We start from the raw sequence: 16,504 nt of genomic DNA, 5'->3' as shown, positions 1-16,504 counted from the left end.
AAGTGGAGACAAAAAGGGATTTTATCACGCGTTCCGTTTTGTTTTGTTCTGTTAAATGAAATATAAAATGAAAATTAAACCATTTTCAGATTTTTTTTTCTCTTCTGCACCAAAAAGAATAACACTATTGTGCTTTTTAATATGAAATTCAAATACATAAATTGTTTTTTGTTGATCAATTGCCATTAATGAAAATAAACAAGCAATGCAATACAAAATAAAGTAAAACATAATTCAAGTAATAAACGGACATCCAATGAGTTGGAAAGTCATGTTTTAAACCATAAAATTAATGATTCCATAATTCGTTGAAACAATTCCGCAACTTTTTTGTCATTAGTCTCGTGACAAAAAGTCTAAATGCATGCTGGGAAATGAAGTCCTTTAGCACACTCTGCACGTTTAATCGTTGAGTCGTCAAGACTTCGACTCCCAGAAGCCCGTCGTTTTTTTTCATCCCGTTCACACTAAATGAGCCACTCAGTTGTCATATTAGCCCGTCGAATGAAACAGTTTGTGTCCATTTGTAGCCGCAGCAGACACGTCAGCGTTATTTTGTATTAAAAAACGCCTAATCTGACGCGGACAATAGAATGGATTCAGTGGGGACGAGCTAATGCTAACTAACAAGTAGCTGAATGCTAAGCTTTGAATGTCGCCCTCATTGACCACCGCGGGAAAGCCACACTTGTGCTAACTGGCTGCTAGCCTAATAAAGTGCAAACTTTACATGCGCTGCTGCAATCCTGCGCCTTGATTCAAACACCCGCCATGGAGGAAGTTGACAAAATCCTCATTCACGCCCTAAAACAAGTTGGCACGTAAGTATATTGGCTAATATGACATCTGTTCACTTTGGGATCATTATTGTCATACATACATACATTTTCTACCGCTTGTCCCTTTCATACAACATGTATTTGACTTTGCAAGTCAGTCAGCTAAACTGCGACTGTCACTAAATGACAATCATATGATCGAACACGTGGTGTGAACAGTGTCAGTTTGCAGATTGATTGCAACTTGTATTAGTAGATTGCACAGTACATATTCCCTACAGTTGACCACTAAAGTCCTACTGAAATGAGATGTTCTTATTCAAACGGGGATAGCAGCTCCATTCTATGTGTCATACGTGATCATTTCCTCATATTGCCATATTTTTGCTGAAAGGATTGAGTAGAGAACATCCACGATAAAGTTCTCAACTTGTGGTCGCTAATTAAAAAGCGATGTCTGTACCGGAAGTAGCAGACGATGTGCGCGTGACGTCACGGGTTGTGGAGCTCCTCACATCCTCACATTGTTTACAATCATGGCCACCAGCAGCGAGAGCGATTCGGACCGAGAAAGCGACGATTTCCCCATTAATTTGAGCAAGGATGAAAGATTCGTGGATGAGGAAAGTTAGAGTGAAGGACTAGGGGAAAAAAAAGACTATACAGTGGGAGCGATTCAGATGTTTTTAGACACATTTACTATCAATCAATGTTTACTTATATAGCCCTAAATCACTAGTGTCTTAAAGGGCTGCACAAATCACTACGACATCCTCCGTAGGACCACATAAGGGCAAGGAAAACTCACACCTAGTGGGACGTCGGTGACAATGATGACTATGAGAACCTTGGAGAGGACGAAAGCAATGAATGTCGAGCGAGTGTAACATGATACTGTGAAAGTTCAATTCATAATGGATCCAACAATAATAATAATAATTCTGTTACTAGTGTTTTAGTGGGATTATATGGTACCTGAAAGTCAGAGGGCTGTGGTGACCACCAGGGTCTCCAGTGGGAGGAGGTAAGAGAGTCCGCAGCTGCAGGAGGACGCAAGCTCCGCTCATATCTACGGTAAGAGCCGACTTATTACCACAATTTTCTCACCGAAACCTGCCGGTTGACGTGGTCGGGAACCATGTTCGCTTGACCGCTCTGTTCCATAGTAAAGCTACACCTTCGGGAATGTAAACAAGGAAACAACGGCTGTGTTTGTGTTGCTAAAGGCAGCTGCAATACACCGCTTCCCACCTATCAATCAATCAATCAATCAATCAATGTTTATTTATATACCCCCAAATCACAAATGTCTCAAAGGACTGCACAAATCATTACGACTACAACATCCTCGGAAGAACCCACAAACCTACATCTTTCTTCTTTGATGTCTCCAGAATACTGTGTAATTATGCGATTAAAGCAGACGACTTTTATCCGTGATCGGTGCTGGAAGAACATGTGTGCTACAACCGGTGACGTCATCATACGCATCATCATTCCACGACGTTTTCAACAGGTTACTTCGCGGGAAATTTAAAATTGCAATTTAGTAAACTAAAGCGGGCGTATTGGCATGTGTTGCAATGTTAATATTTCATCATTGATATATAAACTATCAGACTGCGTGGTCGCTAGTAGTGGCTTTCAGTAGGCCTCTAAATGCTAACACCCCAATACGTTTTTCAACTTGTTTAAGTCGGGGTCCACGTTAATCAATTCATGGTAAGTCAAAATAAAAAAACATATTCCAATGTGTTTGTTCTGCCTTTTGCAGGGGGCTCAGTGAGGAAATTGAGGGGGTTAAAAGTTTCACCAGTGAGCTGATAGTAGAGGCGGTGGTGAGATGTATCCGTGTGATCGATCCCGGTCTGGGCAGCGCACTGCCAACCTCCCTCCCTCCCGGCATGTCTGCCCGCTTCAGGGTTGGCATGAGCCTTGCACAGGCCTGTCAGGTAAGGCACCCCAAAGTTATGCATTGCTTTTTAGCCATTTGGTGTGTTGGCCGCCAGGGCAAACGAGGGCTGTCTTCGAATAGTCGACAATTTGATTCAGAGGAGCCTGTTTTAGGGATGTTGTTTAAGAAATTATCGATTTCGATGCCATTATTGAATCCTCTTATCGACCCGATGCCTTATCGATTCTCTTATCGAATCCAGATAGGTTGTTGTATAAGGGGAAAAACATGCAATACTTGGTTGGACAAACGGTCACTTTTATTTAAAAAAAAAACAACAACAATAATATAAAATGAATAAGTATTGACTGTTGTTACCCCTAAAAACGTTTTAATAAAATAAATAAATATTGACTGTTAGTGCCCCTTTAGGTGAGCCACCTGAGAAAAATACATGCATGGAAAATCCTGCATTCATTTGTATTTTACCGCACTTTACATTTGAAACAAATCTCAGAGTAATGGTGTTGTTTACTTGCAAAATACAATTATTAACCTACTTGTCTTTGTCAGTGTTTACCAAGTTGAAGGGGAGGAGATTTTTCACCATCATTCTCGTTAGCTTGCGAGTAATGTTATTCTCCTCCTCACTCATCTTACCGCACTCTACGTTATACCTCGCTCTGGTAAATGGCTTAACCAACACTGGCCTGGTCACTCTGCCTGTCATCATCCGTATATATTCGGCCGAATATATTCGGTTACCGATTAATCGGTGCATCCCTACTTTTTTTGTATTCAAATGTATTGATTCAATCTATTAATTCATCTGTAATCTATTGTGGAAGTTTTGCTATGGCTTTTACTTCCTCTATTTAGTCAAGTTTGATGTCTTCTCTGTGCTGCGCCAGAACCTCACTAAACTATCCAATCGCTACCACGTTTGTTTATCAGAGGGTTTTTTTTTTTTAAGTCCTTTTTTGAGGGGTAAAAAGTCGCAAATAAGATGTTTTGTTCATTAGTCTTCAAGTAACCTTGGAAGATTTACTGTATAGCTGCTAGATCTACTGTACATCCTTGTGATGATACTGACACCTAATGACCAGTCTGTTTACAGGGGTTCTTGACATTTTTGACCTCGGGGCCCAACCTTTCCACTGCAGAGGAACCCATGGCCTACTCAAATATTAACACTTTATCATACTCTTGTTTTTAATCGTATTCAATAATTTTATCTAATCTACTTACATTTTACTACCTTGTAAAATATGAATCTATGTGTTGATCACAAATGTTTAACACATACACCTTAGGCTTAGTTCAAGGTGATGAGAAAAATAACTAACTAACCAAATATACTGCATGAGAAGAGATTGATAAATACCTGACAAAAAATAAAAGTACTTACAAATATGTTGTGCTAAAATTAATAGATTAACAATGAATGCTTCTTAACTAAACTGTCAATATAAGTAAAGTTCAAATGAAAATACAGATTCACCACTTGAGTCATAATTTTTGTGCTTAAGAAACTGCTTCATGATTTTAACGCCAGACTGTGTGATATTGTCATTACTGCCACAAGTGGTGGAAAAGTGTATTACAATTGAGTATGTCTGCGGCCCATACAGACCACAGCTGAGAAAACGATATTTTCGGCGGCCCTCTCGGGTGCAATTGGGCCCAACAAAGGGCCCTATGGTTAAGAAACACTGCACAACTACACACCAGATTCACCTTCCTACAAATCAGAGTCTATTTGTTCTCCCTTTTAAAAATAAAACACCATAGGCGGGTCTCTCCCTTAGAGATAGGGTGAGAAGCTCTGCCATCCGGGAGGAGCTCAACGTAAAGCCGCTGCTCCTCCACATCGAGAGGAGCCAGATGAGGTGGTTCGGGCATCTGGTCAGGATGCCACCCGAACGCCTCCCCAGGGATGTGTTTAGGGCACGTCCAGCTGGTAGGAGGCCACGGGGAAGACCCAGGACACGTTGGAAAGACTATGTCTCCCGGCTGGCCTGGGAACGCCTCGGGATCCCCCGGGAAGAGCTAGACGAAGTGGCTGGAGATAGGGAAGTCTGGGCTTCCCTGCTTAGGCTGCTGCCCCCGCGACCCGACCTCGGATAAGCGGAAGATGATGGATGGATGGATGGACCATAGATTTGATTAATTGTCGACTGTGGGCAAAATCTAACAAATCAAATTCAACAATGAAAGTCTTTATTCAAAGACTAAGCAAATGCCTAAAACAGCTGCATGAGAGAAATGCACATTTACATAGTTAAACAGAGGTTTGTCAAGCCACCAGGAAGCCAACTTGGAACAAACATCACAGTAGAATAGTGTTTTAGTTTTACTCATTTTTAAATCAGGGGGAATTTCAATCCCGCCCTCCAAAATTCCATCGATATCAAGTTGCTGACATGTGTGTTTGCTTCCAGGACATTGGCTACAAAGGGGAGATAGGCTATCAAACCTTTCTGTACAGCAGCGAGACCGAGATTCGCTCCCTGCTCATGTTTCTTGTGGAGAAACTGCCCAGAGAAAGTGCTGCGGCCTCTGATCAGCCAACAGGTAACCTCCCACCACGCACTTTCCAATGTAGGCTAAGGATGCAACCATAGAATAATCTCTTTTTATCACTGTATTTAGGCCGCGGTACAATCTTATTGTGGAATTGTCCCCAAAAATAAAGACTTTGTCCAAAAAATGCCATAGTGTGTCAAATGAAGTGGCAGGAATGTTTGGGAGAAACACACTTAAGTGAACAGAAACATTATGCTCAAGTCTTCTAATCCTATTTATTACTACAAACTGGTCTTTTTAAGTCAAAGAACAGTGCGGAAACATCCACTCTTTCAAGCAAATGTCTGAAGACTTAATGATTAAGAATGTAAATACCTCAAAAATTGATGTTTAACTTCGCTTGCTTCAAATATATTTTCCGGCTGATGGTTTATCAAGTAGCTTCTCATATTTCCCGCGGTGTGCAGAGTCCACGCTCTGACCTCCGTGACGGTGCACCATGACCCCGCCTTTTTGTTGCCTTGGAAACGCTCGAGACGAAGGTAGCGCTTTAGTACGCAGACCTCCGACAAAGAGGTTGTTTTGGCCAGGGTTTGTCTGTTTGTTAGCAGCATAACTCAAAATGTTATGGATTGACTTTGATGACAATTTCAGCGAATGTCCATATAAAACAATTTCTCCCGCATGCTTCCTCATTTTCTCCACTTTACTGCGTTCCACGCCCCCATCTTCCAGTCCGGCCTCTGCTCCTGCGCTGATCAAAGGGTTCTGGGAGATGTGGTTTATTTTTCGACCTGCCAATGCAAAAGCGCCAGAAAAAAACCTACACTCACTAAGTTTACGTCACGTCATTTTTGTGATATTTCTGAAACCGCATATCTAAAATACCTCTACACCCCTTCTATCAGTTGGTGTTTCAGCGTATTCTTTTTTTTTTAACATTTGTTTTATTGAAAATGTTTGACATACCCTTACCAGAAATAAAATACAACTCAAATGTTCTTTTTTTTTCTCAGAGAAGGGTCAAACACTTCATATTGCAGCCAATATTTAGGAATCCTAAAGTTAGTGGCTCAGTAGAAAATGTACTTGATGTACATTTTGGCCTGCAGTGTAAACATGGTTTTTGTTTGATATTGTCATCACCGCCACCCGTGTTAGAAACTGAGTACCGCTGTTGCCCATACAAACCACGGCTGAGAAAAATATTTGTCCCTGCTTTATGGTTAAGAAAGACTTTAAGGTAATTTTGTTCTGTTTGCTTGTTGTTTGTGTCACATGATGCAATGCAACACTAACGGGGTTTGGCAACACATCCACACTTTGTTTAACCTGCATCATTTTGAAGAGTCTGCAAATATTCTTGTCCTCCTGCAGGCAAATCAACAATCCTTCAGAGAGCCATTGCTTCTGCCATTAAAGCCCAGCTGGTTGTCCCCTGGCTTCCTCCAAACTGCAGGCTGCCACTGCATGGTGAAACACAAGTAAACTCTTAAAATGTGCACTTTGTTTGGATAGTGGTTCAAAGGGGGGGCGGATGAACACGCACTTCTCCACTAAGCTTGCTGCTACATGTTTGGAGGCCTGTCTCAGCTACCAATAAGTCAAATGTTGTACATTGCAAGCATAATGACATTAAAACAGTCTACCCTTTGTCTTCATTAGGAGAACTGGAAGAACTTGCGTGAAAAGTTTGTATTCTCATGTGAGCTTTTTCTCTCTGTAGACTTCAGGAGTGTTGTACAGCTTCCACAGCCAACGTCTCAGTGTGGCCCATTGTGTCAAAGATTCAGGAAATAAACCACAGAAAGGTAGGCATACTTCTCAGCTCAGTATACTGCACATGGAAGGATGGAGATTTGACAGGAACTTTCAGAAAAAGCTGTTATTGTACTGTTCTAAAAGAAATCACAATGGTATTTGGAGATGTGAGTTGAGTTAGTTCTGTGGTCCAGCTCTTACCTCAACATACACAAACACGGCAAGCTATTTAATGCATGCTTAGTGCCCCAAATTCTAAAATGTAACATGTCTTTAAAAATTTAACTGATATATCGTAGTACAAACAGTAGTTTTATGAAGTAATGTAATACATTGGAGAGTGGACTTCTGCAGTATTTCCTTCCAGGTGCTTTTCTGTCGAACACACCATCAGCAGCTTTTCTATATTTTCATGGATAAATGTTCCTTCAGATCCTTCAGATATTATTTGAAGATCCTTGGCTGGCATCATGCTTGTTTTGCTTGAGTATGGTGCAGAGTAGCAGTGATACACTCAAATTGCATGGTCATTTGTGGCAATTCTAACTCTTGTTTATAGCGTCAGTTGCTATATAGAGTAGCGCTTCCCATCATTTTCAGCAGACTGCATTGCAAAATGATCCCCTACCCCCTTTTCCACCCAGGAATGGGGCCATATGAATCCCTTCTCTACTGTCATCTTAAAATTGGCACCCAATGTTTATAGAAAAGTATTTATTTTGAATTGAGAAGTGGATGAAATGGAATCGATTCTGAGTGAAATCGTTAACAACAAGCACTGAATGGAATCGTGTGGTGCCCAAAGATTCACAGCCCTAGTTTACGCTGGAAGACTGGCAGTGGAAATGAAATGTGTGCCATGATTTCAGAGATCCGGGACTACCAGAGAGAGTTCCTCCCACCGGTCACTGCTCAGCTCTCCCACAATGCATCTGTGGTTGCGTCCATACTGGAGCGGCACACCGCTGAGCTCAGTGCGGCGCAGGAGTGGGACAATGAGTGGAACAGTCAGGGACTGCTGTCACGTCTTACTCCACAGGTACATGCACTCATTCTGTAAACATGCTTTTACTTGGTCAATTCTCTTTTCCCTTGTAAATATTGAATTATTTTGCACAGGACTACAGGGCCCGAAAACGGACTCGACTGCATAAACGTATCGAGGAGCAGTTGCGCTCTGCTGCCCTTCCCTCTGCGGAAAGTGCCTTTGGAGCGCTGGGCTCTACCTCGGATTTGTCTGACATCCTGCAAGCCTTCAAAGGCTCCGCCTCCTCGGACCAAATCCTGACAAAGGGCTCTCACTTTTCCCACTCCCAGAAGTTCACTTTCACACAGGTGCATAACGACTCACAGCTAATGTGTCGCCACTCCATTCTTCACAAATGTGTGTTTGTGTGTGAACAGGAAGTAGAAACGGCGCCGTCCGCTGTGCGGCAGACAGATGTTGATAAGCATCAAAGTCAGCAGGAGGAGCTGGCATCACTGCAGCTTCAGTTTCAGCAACTGTGCAGCGACGTAGACCAGCTAACCACGGACATGAAGCACATGAGAGTCACAAATGCCCAGGTAACGCACACTAACACACTAGAATCTCGTCAAGACCTCTGTATCTGTTGTCGTGACATCATCATCCAGCCTGTTGTTATTACCGCTCTCTAAACAGACACTATTACTTTGTCATACTTGTTTACTTTGAAAAAACTGGTCTATTTAATGTCAGTGCAAATCATAGTTCATCCTTCAATCAATCAATCAATGTTTACTTATATAGCCCTAAATCACTAGTGTCTCAAAGGGCTGCACAAACCACTACGACATCCTCGGTAGGCCCACATAAGGGCAAGGAAAACTCACACCCAGTGGGACGTCGGTGACAATGATGACTATGAGACCATGATACTGTGAAAGATCAATCCATAATGGATCCAACACAGTCGCGAGAGTCCAGTCCAGAGCGGATCCAACACAGCAGCGAGAGTCCCGTTCACAGAGGAGCCAGCAGGAAACCATCCCAAGAGGAGGCTGATCAGCAGCGCAGAGATGTCCCCAGCCGATACACAGGCGAGCACTACATGGCCACCGGATCGGACCGGACTCCCTCCACAAAGGAGAGTGGGACATAGAAGAAAAAGAAAAGAAACGGCAGATCAACTGGTCTAAAAAGGGAGTCTTGTATTGTTTTGTAGTGTGGAATGTAAGAAGAGTCTTGATCAAGTGAAAGGATGGTGGGTTTAAATCCATTCTTACAACATTTCTACTTGTTCTTACTCATAGTATTTTATCTGGTTTTATGTTCAATCAATCAATCAATCAATGTTTATTTATATAACCCCAAATCACAAATGTCTCAAAGGACTGCACAAATCATTACGACTACAACATCCTCGGAAGAACCCACAAAAGTTAGCGTTTTATCAGTGTTAATTTTGACGACATTTTTTATTTTGTTTTGGTCATAATCTTTTGAAGAAAATCTTTTAGTTTTAGTCGTATTTTAGTCATTTAAATCAATCAATCAATCAATCAATGTTTACTTATATAGCCCTAAATCACTAGTGTCTCAAAGGGCTGCACAAACCACTACGACATCCTCGGTAGGCCCACGTAAGGGCAAGGAAAACTCACACCCAGTGGGACGTCGGTGACAATGATGACTATGAGAACCTTGGAGAGGAGGAAAGCAATGGATGTCGAGCGGGTCTAACATGATACTGTGAAAGTTCAATCCATAGTAGCTTCTAGCTCCTAGTAGCCTATAGCCTACCATGTTTACCTTTTGTAAGTGACTAAACTAGAAGAACTTACCATTTTTGTGTGTTTATTGGGGGACATTTTGGTGTTTGCACAAGTAAAGACGCTTATATTGGAGGTTTTGTCAAATACTTATTTTATTTGCTGTTATTAGACAGATATTTGGTATCAGATCTGTATTTTAATGAGATAATAATCTTTTACTTGGGCATCGAAGTGTTTGAAGTGACCTGCTGCTCCTCTGTGAAGGTACTTGATGAGATGAAGCAGCGAGAGCTGCAAAACCGTGAGGAGGAGGAGAAGATACAGGTGAAGAAGAAATCCATTGACTTGTTGCCAGATGCTGAGAACAACCTGTTGAAGCTTCAGGTGGGTTGTTGCTTCTTCAAATGTAGCCGAGCGTCCACAGTCATGTCCGGGTATGTGTGCAGGGTCTGGTGGAGGCCAGCGCCAAGCGGGTGGTCAGCCTGGCTTCTCAGTGGGAGAAACACCGCGCTCCGCTCATTGACCAACACCGCAGCCTCAAGGAGATCTGCAGTCATCAGGATGTAAATAACATTCATTGCATGTTTAGGTTTCAGTCATGTGTATGATTCATCTGCATTTTTCTCAGATGGAGTCTTCCAGGAAGCTGTCTGAAATCAAGGTGTTGCACGACAAAATCCGAGTGTCAACAGAAGAGGCCAAGCAGAAGGAGGAAATATACAAACAGCTGGTAAAAAATATATATATAAATTCTGTCAAACAATACATTTTTAAAATCAGATGAATCACACTTTTGAATTTGGATGAGTCACTTCATTCCAAACGCTTCGCTTAACCAATCTGTGGTACTTTTGTGGACTATTTAAGAAGCCCTGCATTTTGGTCCCTAATTATTTTCTTACACGCCCCCTATAGGGGACATCATTTATTTTCACGCCCCCCCAAATGAAATGTATATTTTGTTTATCTGTACGTGTCAAGATAGTTCTTTAACGTTCATGTTTTTAAGACCCACCTTTGGCTTTTATGTTGTATTAATTACTTTATTGAAGTCATTTGTATTTTACTTTTTATCTAATTAGTTATGCAAGATTTAATTTAGTTCTGTTTATTTATTATATATCTACTATATATTCATTTTATCTTTTTTTATTTATGTAATTTTTAAATCTACACGTCTTACTCGTATTTTGTCCTTTATCTCTACTCATGGTTCTCACTATTTTACAAGTTGTATTGTTTTTACTTTCCATTGTCTGAAGTCAATGCAACTTGAGGTGAAACAACAGCGCCATCATGTGGTGTATTTGTAATATGGTGCAGGCAAGGCAGTATGTGACACTTTTGAAGCCTTTTGTGTGTTTTCAGAGGTGTCCTAAATTCTTCATATATGTTAACATTGTGTCCTTTTGTCCTACAACCAAGGTATCGCAGTTAGAGAATCTTCCCAAGGATGTTTCCCGGGCGGCATACACCCAGAGGATTCTGGAGATTGTGAGCAACATCAAGAAACAGAAGGAGGAAATCACCAAGGTATCATTTGAAAATTGGTTGATAGTGAATATGCTTCAACAAAGGAAAGTCTCTGAAGAGAAAGAAAGTGAAGTTAAAGTTGTGTGACTGCAACATTCAAAGCGGGGCTTTAGTCAACAATATGAAAGGATTGATTGATTGAAACTTTTATTAGTAGATTGCACAATACAGTACATATTCCCTACAATTGACCACTAAATGGTAACTTGTTTAAGTCGAGGTTCACGCTAATCAATTCATGGTACAAATATATACTCTCAGCATAATACAGTCATCACACAAGTTCATCATCAGAGTATATACATTAAATTATTTACGTTATTTACAATCCGCGGGCTGGGATGTGGAGGGAGGGAGGCAGGGGGGTTAGGTTTGGTTGTTATCAGCACTTCAGTCATCAACAATTGCATCATGTGAGAAATGGACATTGAAACAGTGTAGGTGTGACTTAGTAGGATATGTACAGCCAGCAGTGAACATAGTGAGTTCAGAAAGCATAAGAACAAGTATATACATTTGATTAATTACAATCTGTGGAGGGGGGAGGGTGTTAGTCTAGGGTTGTAGTTGCCTGGAGGTGTTGTTTTAGTGCACTTTTGAAGGAGGATAGAGATGCACTTACTTTTCCACCTGTTGGGAGTGCATTCCACATTGATGTGGCATTGAAAGATAATGAGTTAAGACCTTTGTTAGATGGGAATCTGGGTTTAACGTGGTTTGTGGAGCTCCACCTGGTACAGCACGCTAATCATTATTATTGTTGAATGTGTTGTACACACACTGAAATCTTTTGAAGAAGTTATTTTTTGAACTAAGTCAAATAAATAGACACATATAAAAGCCACTATTTGGCATGTTTTGTGTTTCTTATGCTTTACTGTATTAATTATTGGTTTGTACTTTAAGATTGAATTAAACGAGAAGTGCGTAACAAATAAAATCTGTTATTTCTGGCGGGCGTCGTGGCATCCTACTCCGTTCCGAGTTCCTTGAACACCTCTCGTATTCCTGAGTATAGAAGGATGACTTTGTTCTAAAAGAGCCCAGCTTGTAGGTTCCATGTACACAATTAATGTGATGTCTTTATAGAAATTTAGATTTGAATATGTCCTTTTCATAATGGGGAAAGACATTAATGTCTCTTGATTTTTGTGGCGCCATTCAGTCCTTGATTTTATCAAAGTGCAGTTATTAATTGCCGTTTATTGTTACATCCCTAGTCAAGATGGGATTAGGGATGTAAGGATAAATTCCTGGTGGTTAATAATTCTAATTATTGTGAAACCATGATGGATTATCACACTGGTCAATTCAACTGCACGTTTCCATGATAAGCAGCTAGCGCGCTAATGGCTAACATGAGTTATGTCGGGATTACGAAAAGCTCCCAAAGCCAGTCAGTTCCCTCACAGAACCTTCAGCTGGAGCTAGTCTAGGAATGTGGTGCACCTTTAACAACATTCTTCTTTTGTTTTGTTTTAACAGATTTTGTGCGACACAAAGGATTTGCAAAAAGAGATCAACAGTCTGACAGGAAAACTGGACAGGACTTTTGCTGTGACGGATGAGCTTGTCTTTAAGGTCTTTTTTTACATGAAGTGGCTTTTGTGAACATCTTTCAGTGACAGAACCGCTGTGTTTCCACAGGGTAGAAGAGAGTTTTGAGACGGCGGGTATTCCACTCAGTAAAGTTAATCTTCTTTTATTACATACAATCGTTTGATCAGAACATAGTCAATAGTACACCATAACTAACTCAGAGTACGCTACTCCACTACTTGTAAAGATGTAGTTTATTTGCAGCAATGGAGGTACATATTATTCATTTATGGAAGTGGCGCCACACTGTGTATGTTCACTGTGTGCAGCAGCAAACAGGATCAAATATCAGCCAGAGGGGTGGCTTTTTCTGATGTTTGTTGGCTAATCACGATTGTCACGTTCTTAGATGGTGTTTTTCTCTCGTGTATGTATGACAAAATTCAACATCTTCTGTTTGTCATCACCGACAGGACGCCAAAAAAGATGAGTCGGTGCGCAAGTCCTACAAGTACCTGGCTGCTCTGCACGAAGTACAATCAGCCGTTTCCCTCAATTCAAGTCATTTTCATTGGCAATGTTGTATCTCACCTTCTCTCTCTCTCTCTTGTGTAGAACTGCAGTCAGTTGATCCAAACCATCGAGGACACTGGTACCATCCTGAGGGAGATAAGAGATCTAGAAGAGCAGGTAGGATTTGCCGTCCACTTGCCATAGATATTTCTCACAAACCAAAACAAAAAGTACATGGAGTTGTCTTTTTGTAACTTACAGCTATGATGGTTTTCATCTTTTTTGACTTGTAAATGTTACAATGTTGGATACTCCTGCTGAACACTTGGAGCCCCCTAGATCATGTTTCTTAATACATTGTTGGGCCACAAGCGGTCCCCCAGAGGGCCTCTAGAAAAGATGTGTTTCTCAGCGATGGAGCCGTACTTGGTTGTAATACACATTTCCACCACTTGTGGCAGTAATGACAATATCAAACAAACAGAAGAAGTCTCCAGAGAGTTTTTTAAGCACAAAATGTATGACCTTAGTGGGGAAGGGAGGCTCTATTTTCTTTTGCACTTGAATTGAATTGACATTTTAATTAATAATTTATTTTGCATCAGTTATTTAAGAGGCCCTTCTAATGAAGTATATTTGATTAGTATTTTATTTCTAATCAGCCTGACCTAAGCCTAATGTGTAAGTGTTGAAAAAAATAATCATTTGGTAATTAAAACCAGGGCTGGGTGAGTATTCTATGTCGGTCGATATTGATCATTATTTGTATTTTTTAAGACTTATCAAACATAAGGACAAGGAGAAAAATATATTAAATGTAAACATTTATATTTGAAATGTAACTTCCTCTGATTATAATCACTCAGCTATCAAGGCAGAAAGGAAATGTCAACACAAGCCTGGAGAACAATGTAAACTAAATAGTCAAATCACATTTAACACTTAACTATAAGCTCTTAAAATGCAAGGACAATAAATGCTTGGCAGGAAGTTACAGCAGTGCTCTAAAGGGTGAGCTAAGGTGGTGTGGCATTAGCGGTCTTGCCTGGCATCATTTACACACCACATTGGGCTGACTACGGTCCTCTTGGGAAAGTCCCAAAAAGTGCAGCACTGTCCAGGTGACTTTTCCTCTTTTATCCGCAATTTCTTCATTTTGACTTCCTCGTCTCACTCCATGCAAAGAATCAACCAAACTTGATAGTTTGCTAGCTGATTGTCTGTTAGTATGCCCCTCCCACTGATGACTTCCTGCGTTACCAGAGAGCCAGTGGCTTTGTTCATGCAACCAACCTTGCTTCCATGCATCAAAGAAGAATAAATACTGAACGTTTTATTGAACGCGTGTTTTATTGACATGGAGTACGTGTCTCTCCCGGTGTATGTTGTCATTTTAGAGCCCAGCCCTAATATCATTTGACAAGTTTTTAAAGTGTAGAATTAAAAGTATGATTAAGATGAGTAAGTGAGTGTTAATATTGGGTGGGCCTCTCTGTGGTGGAAAGGCTTGGCCCTTTGGTCAAAAAGGTTGAAGAGCCGCAGATGTAGAACACAAGGAAGTGTGATGGATCGAATTATTCAAAGGTTTTTTGTTTACTCTTGGAGATGAAACCTTTCATTGGAGTGTTTTAGACTCACAGTCAAGTCATGTATTTCTATGTCCTCAACAGATTGAGACAGAGAATAGTAACAAAACCGTGGCTAACCTGGAGAGGATTGTGGAGGACTACAAGGCCATCAGACAGGAGAACTCTGCACTTGCTGCCAAGGTCAGAGAGCCTTGACTCCATCACGTGGTGCCACTTGGTGAACACCACCACCCTTTTGTTTGCAAGGTCAGAGACGCCTGACTTCATCACCAGGAAATAGGTGGTGCCACTTGGTGAACACCACCACCCTTTTGTTTGCAAGGTCAGAGACGCCTGACTTCATCACCAGGAAATAGGTGGTGCCACTTGGTGAACACCACCACCCTTTTGTTTGCAAGGTCAGAGACGCTTGACTTCATCACCAGGAAATAGGTGGTGCTAGTTGGTGAACACCACCACCCTTTTGTTTGCAAGGTCAGAGACGCTTGACTTCATCACCAGGAAATAGGTGGTGCTAGTTGGTGAACACCACCACCCTTTTGTTTGCAAGGTCAGAGACGCTTGACTTCATCACCAGGAAATAGGTGGTGCTAGTTGGTGAACATCACCACCCTTTTGTTGCAAGGTCAGAGACGCTTGACTTCATCACCAGGAAATAGGTGGTGCTAGTTGGTGAACACCACCACCCTTTTGTTTGCAAGGTCAGAGACGCCTGACTTCATCACCAGGAAATAGGTGGTGCCACTTGGTGAACACCACCACCCTTTTGTTTGCAAGGTTAGAGAGGCTTGACTTCATCAAAATGAAATAGGTGGTGCTAGTTGGTGAACACCACCACCCTCTGCAAGGATGGAGAGGCTTGACTCCATCAAAATGAAATAGGTGGTGCTAGTTGGTGAACAGCACCACCCTTTGCAAGGATGGAGAGGCTTGACTCCATCAAAATGAAATAGGTGGTGCTAGATGGTGAACACCACCACCCTCTGCAAGGATGGAGAGGCTTGACTCCATCAAAATGAAATAGGTGGTGCTAGTTGGTGAACAGCACCACCCTTTGCAAGGATGGAGAGGCTTGACTCCATCACCAGGAAGTAGGTTAACACCACCATTGGTGCCCCTTTTCTTTGCAATATTTGTACCATGGAAGAAGCCTTTTATATCCCCATGTGGATTGTATTTATATCCTGAATGATGCCTTGTTCCTCCAAGACACTGCATCATAGTTGAAAGCTTTCTTGAAATGTTTAGTCTATTATTGTCTCAACTAAGCAGCATTTTCCTAATGAGCCACACAGCACATTGAAGTCCATGTAGGAGACTTGATCGCTTATTAAAGTATTGTTGGTTAACTATTGATGACTTTACTACCTTGTCTAACCACAATGTATACTCTAATCTCAGTATTTATATATTTACTACCTTGTCTAACCACAATGTATACTCTAATCTCAGTATTTATATATTTACTACCTTGTCTAACCACAATGTATACTCTAATCTCAGTATTTATATATTTACTACCTTGTCTAACCACAATGTATACTCTAATCTCAGTATTTATATATTTATTACCTTGTCTAACCACAATGTATACTCTAATCTCAGTATCTGTCAAAGTTCAGTTCATCCTCAAA

General features: G+C 41.1%; 1 protein-coding gene across 4 annotated transcripts; it reads left to right on the top strand.

Moving 5' to 3' along the window:
- Positions 1-449: 449 nt before the first annotated feature.
- Positions 450-16,222, top strand: ccdc22 (coiled-coil domain containing 22). 4 transcript variants are annotated; one of them, XM_061902422.1, is made up of 17 exons: positions 450-821; positions 2,554-2,731; positions 5,115-5,247; positions 6,577-6,683; positions 6,926-7,010; positions 7,830-7,999; positions 8,080-8,295; positions 8,365-8,526; positions 9,961-10,080; positions 10,143-10,259; positions 10,325-10,426; positions 11,122-11,229; positions 12,715-12,810; positions 13,242-13,301; positions 13,384-13,458; positions 14,952-15,050; positions 15,193-16,222. In XM_061902422.1, exons 1-17 carry the CDS (start codon positions 772-774, stop codon positions 15,205-15,207), a joined length of 1,893 nt encoding a protein of 630 aa, XP_061758406.1. In that variant the 5' UTR covers positions 450-771; the 3' UTR covers positions 15,208-16,222. The 4 variants fall into 4 exon arrangements, with proteins under 4 accessions (XP_061758406.1, XP_061758405.1, XP_061758404.1 ...); XM_061902421.1 differs by having other exon boundaries at positions 15,117-16,222; XM_061902420.1 differs by having other exon boundaries at positions 14,952-16,222.
- Positions 16,223-16,504: the final 282 nt, after the last annotated feature.

Source organism: Nerophis ophidion, linkage group LG06 (genome assembly GCF_033978795.1).
Source record: "Nerophis ophidion isolate RoL-2023_Sa linkage group LG06, RoL_Noph_v1.0, whole genome shotgun sequence".
Lineage (NCBI taxonomy): Eukaryota > Metazoa > Chordata > Actinopteri > Syngnathiformes > Syngnathidae > Nerophis > Nerophis ophidion.
The sequence above is the reverse complement of the archived record's forward strand: the minus strand, read 5'-3'. Positions and strand labels throughout refer to the sequence as shown.

Bases quoted from the DNA above. Each gene is read 5' to 3' on its own strand.
- ccdc22 (XM_061902419.1), top strand. From the start codon at position 772: ATGGAGGAAGTTGACAAAATCCTCATTCACGCCCTAAAACAAGTTGGC. The intron at 6,684-6,925 runs GTAAACTCTTAA...TTCTCTCTGTAG, and splicing joins CACTGCATGGTGAAACACAA to ACTTCAGGAGTGTTGTACAG. The intron at 11,230-12,714 runs GTATCATTTGAA...TTGTTTTAACAG, and splicing joins AGAAGGAGGAAATCACCAAG to ATTTTGTGCGACACAAAGGA.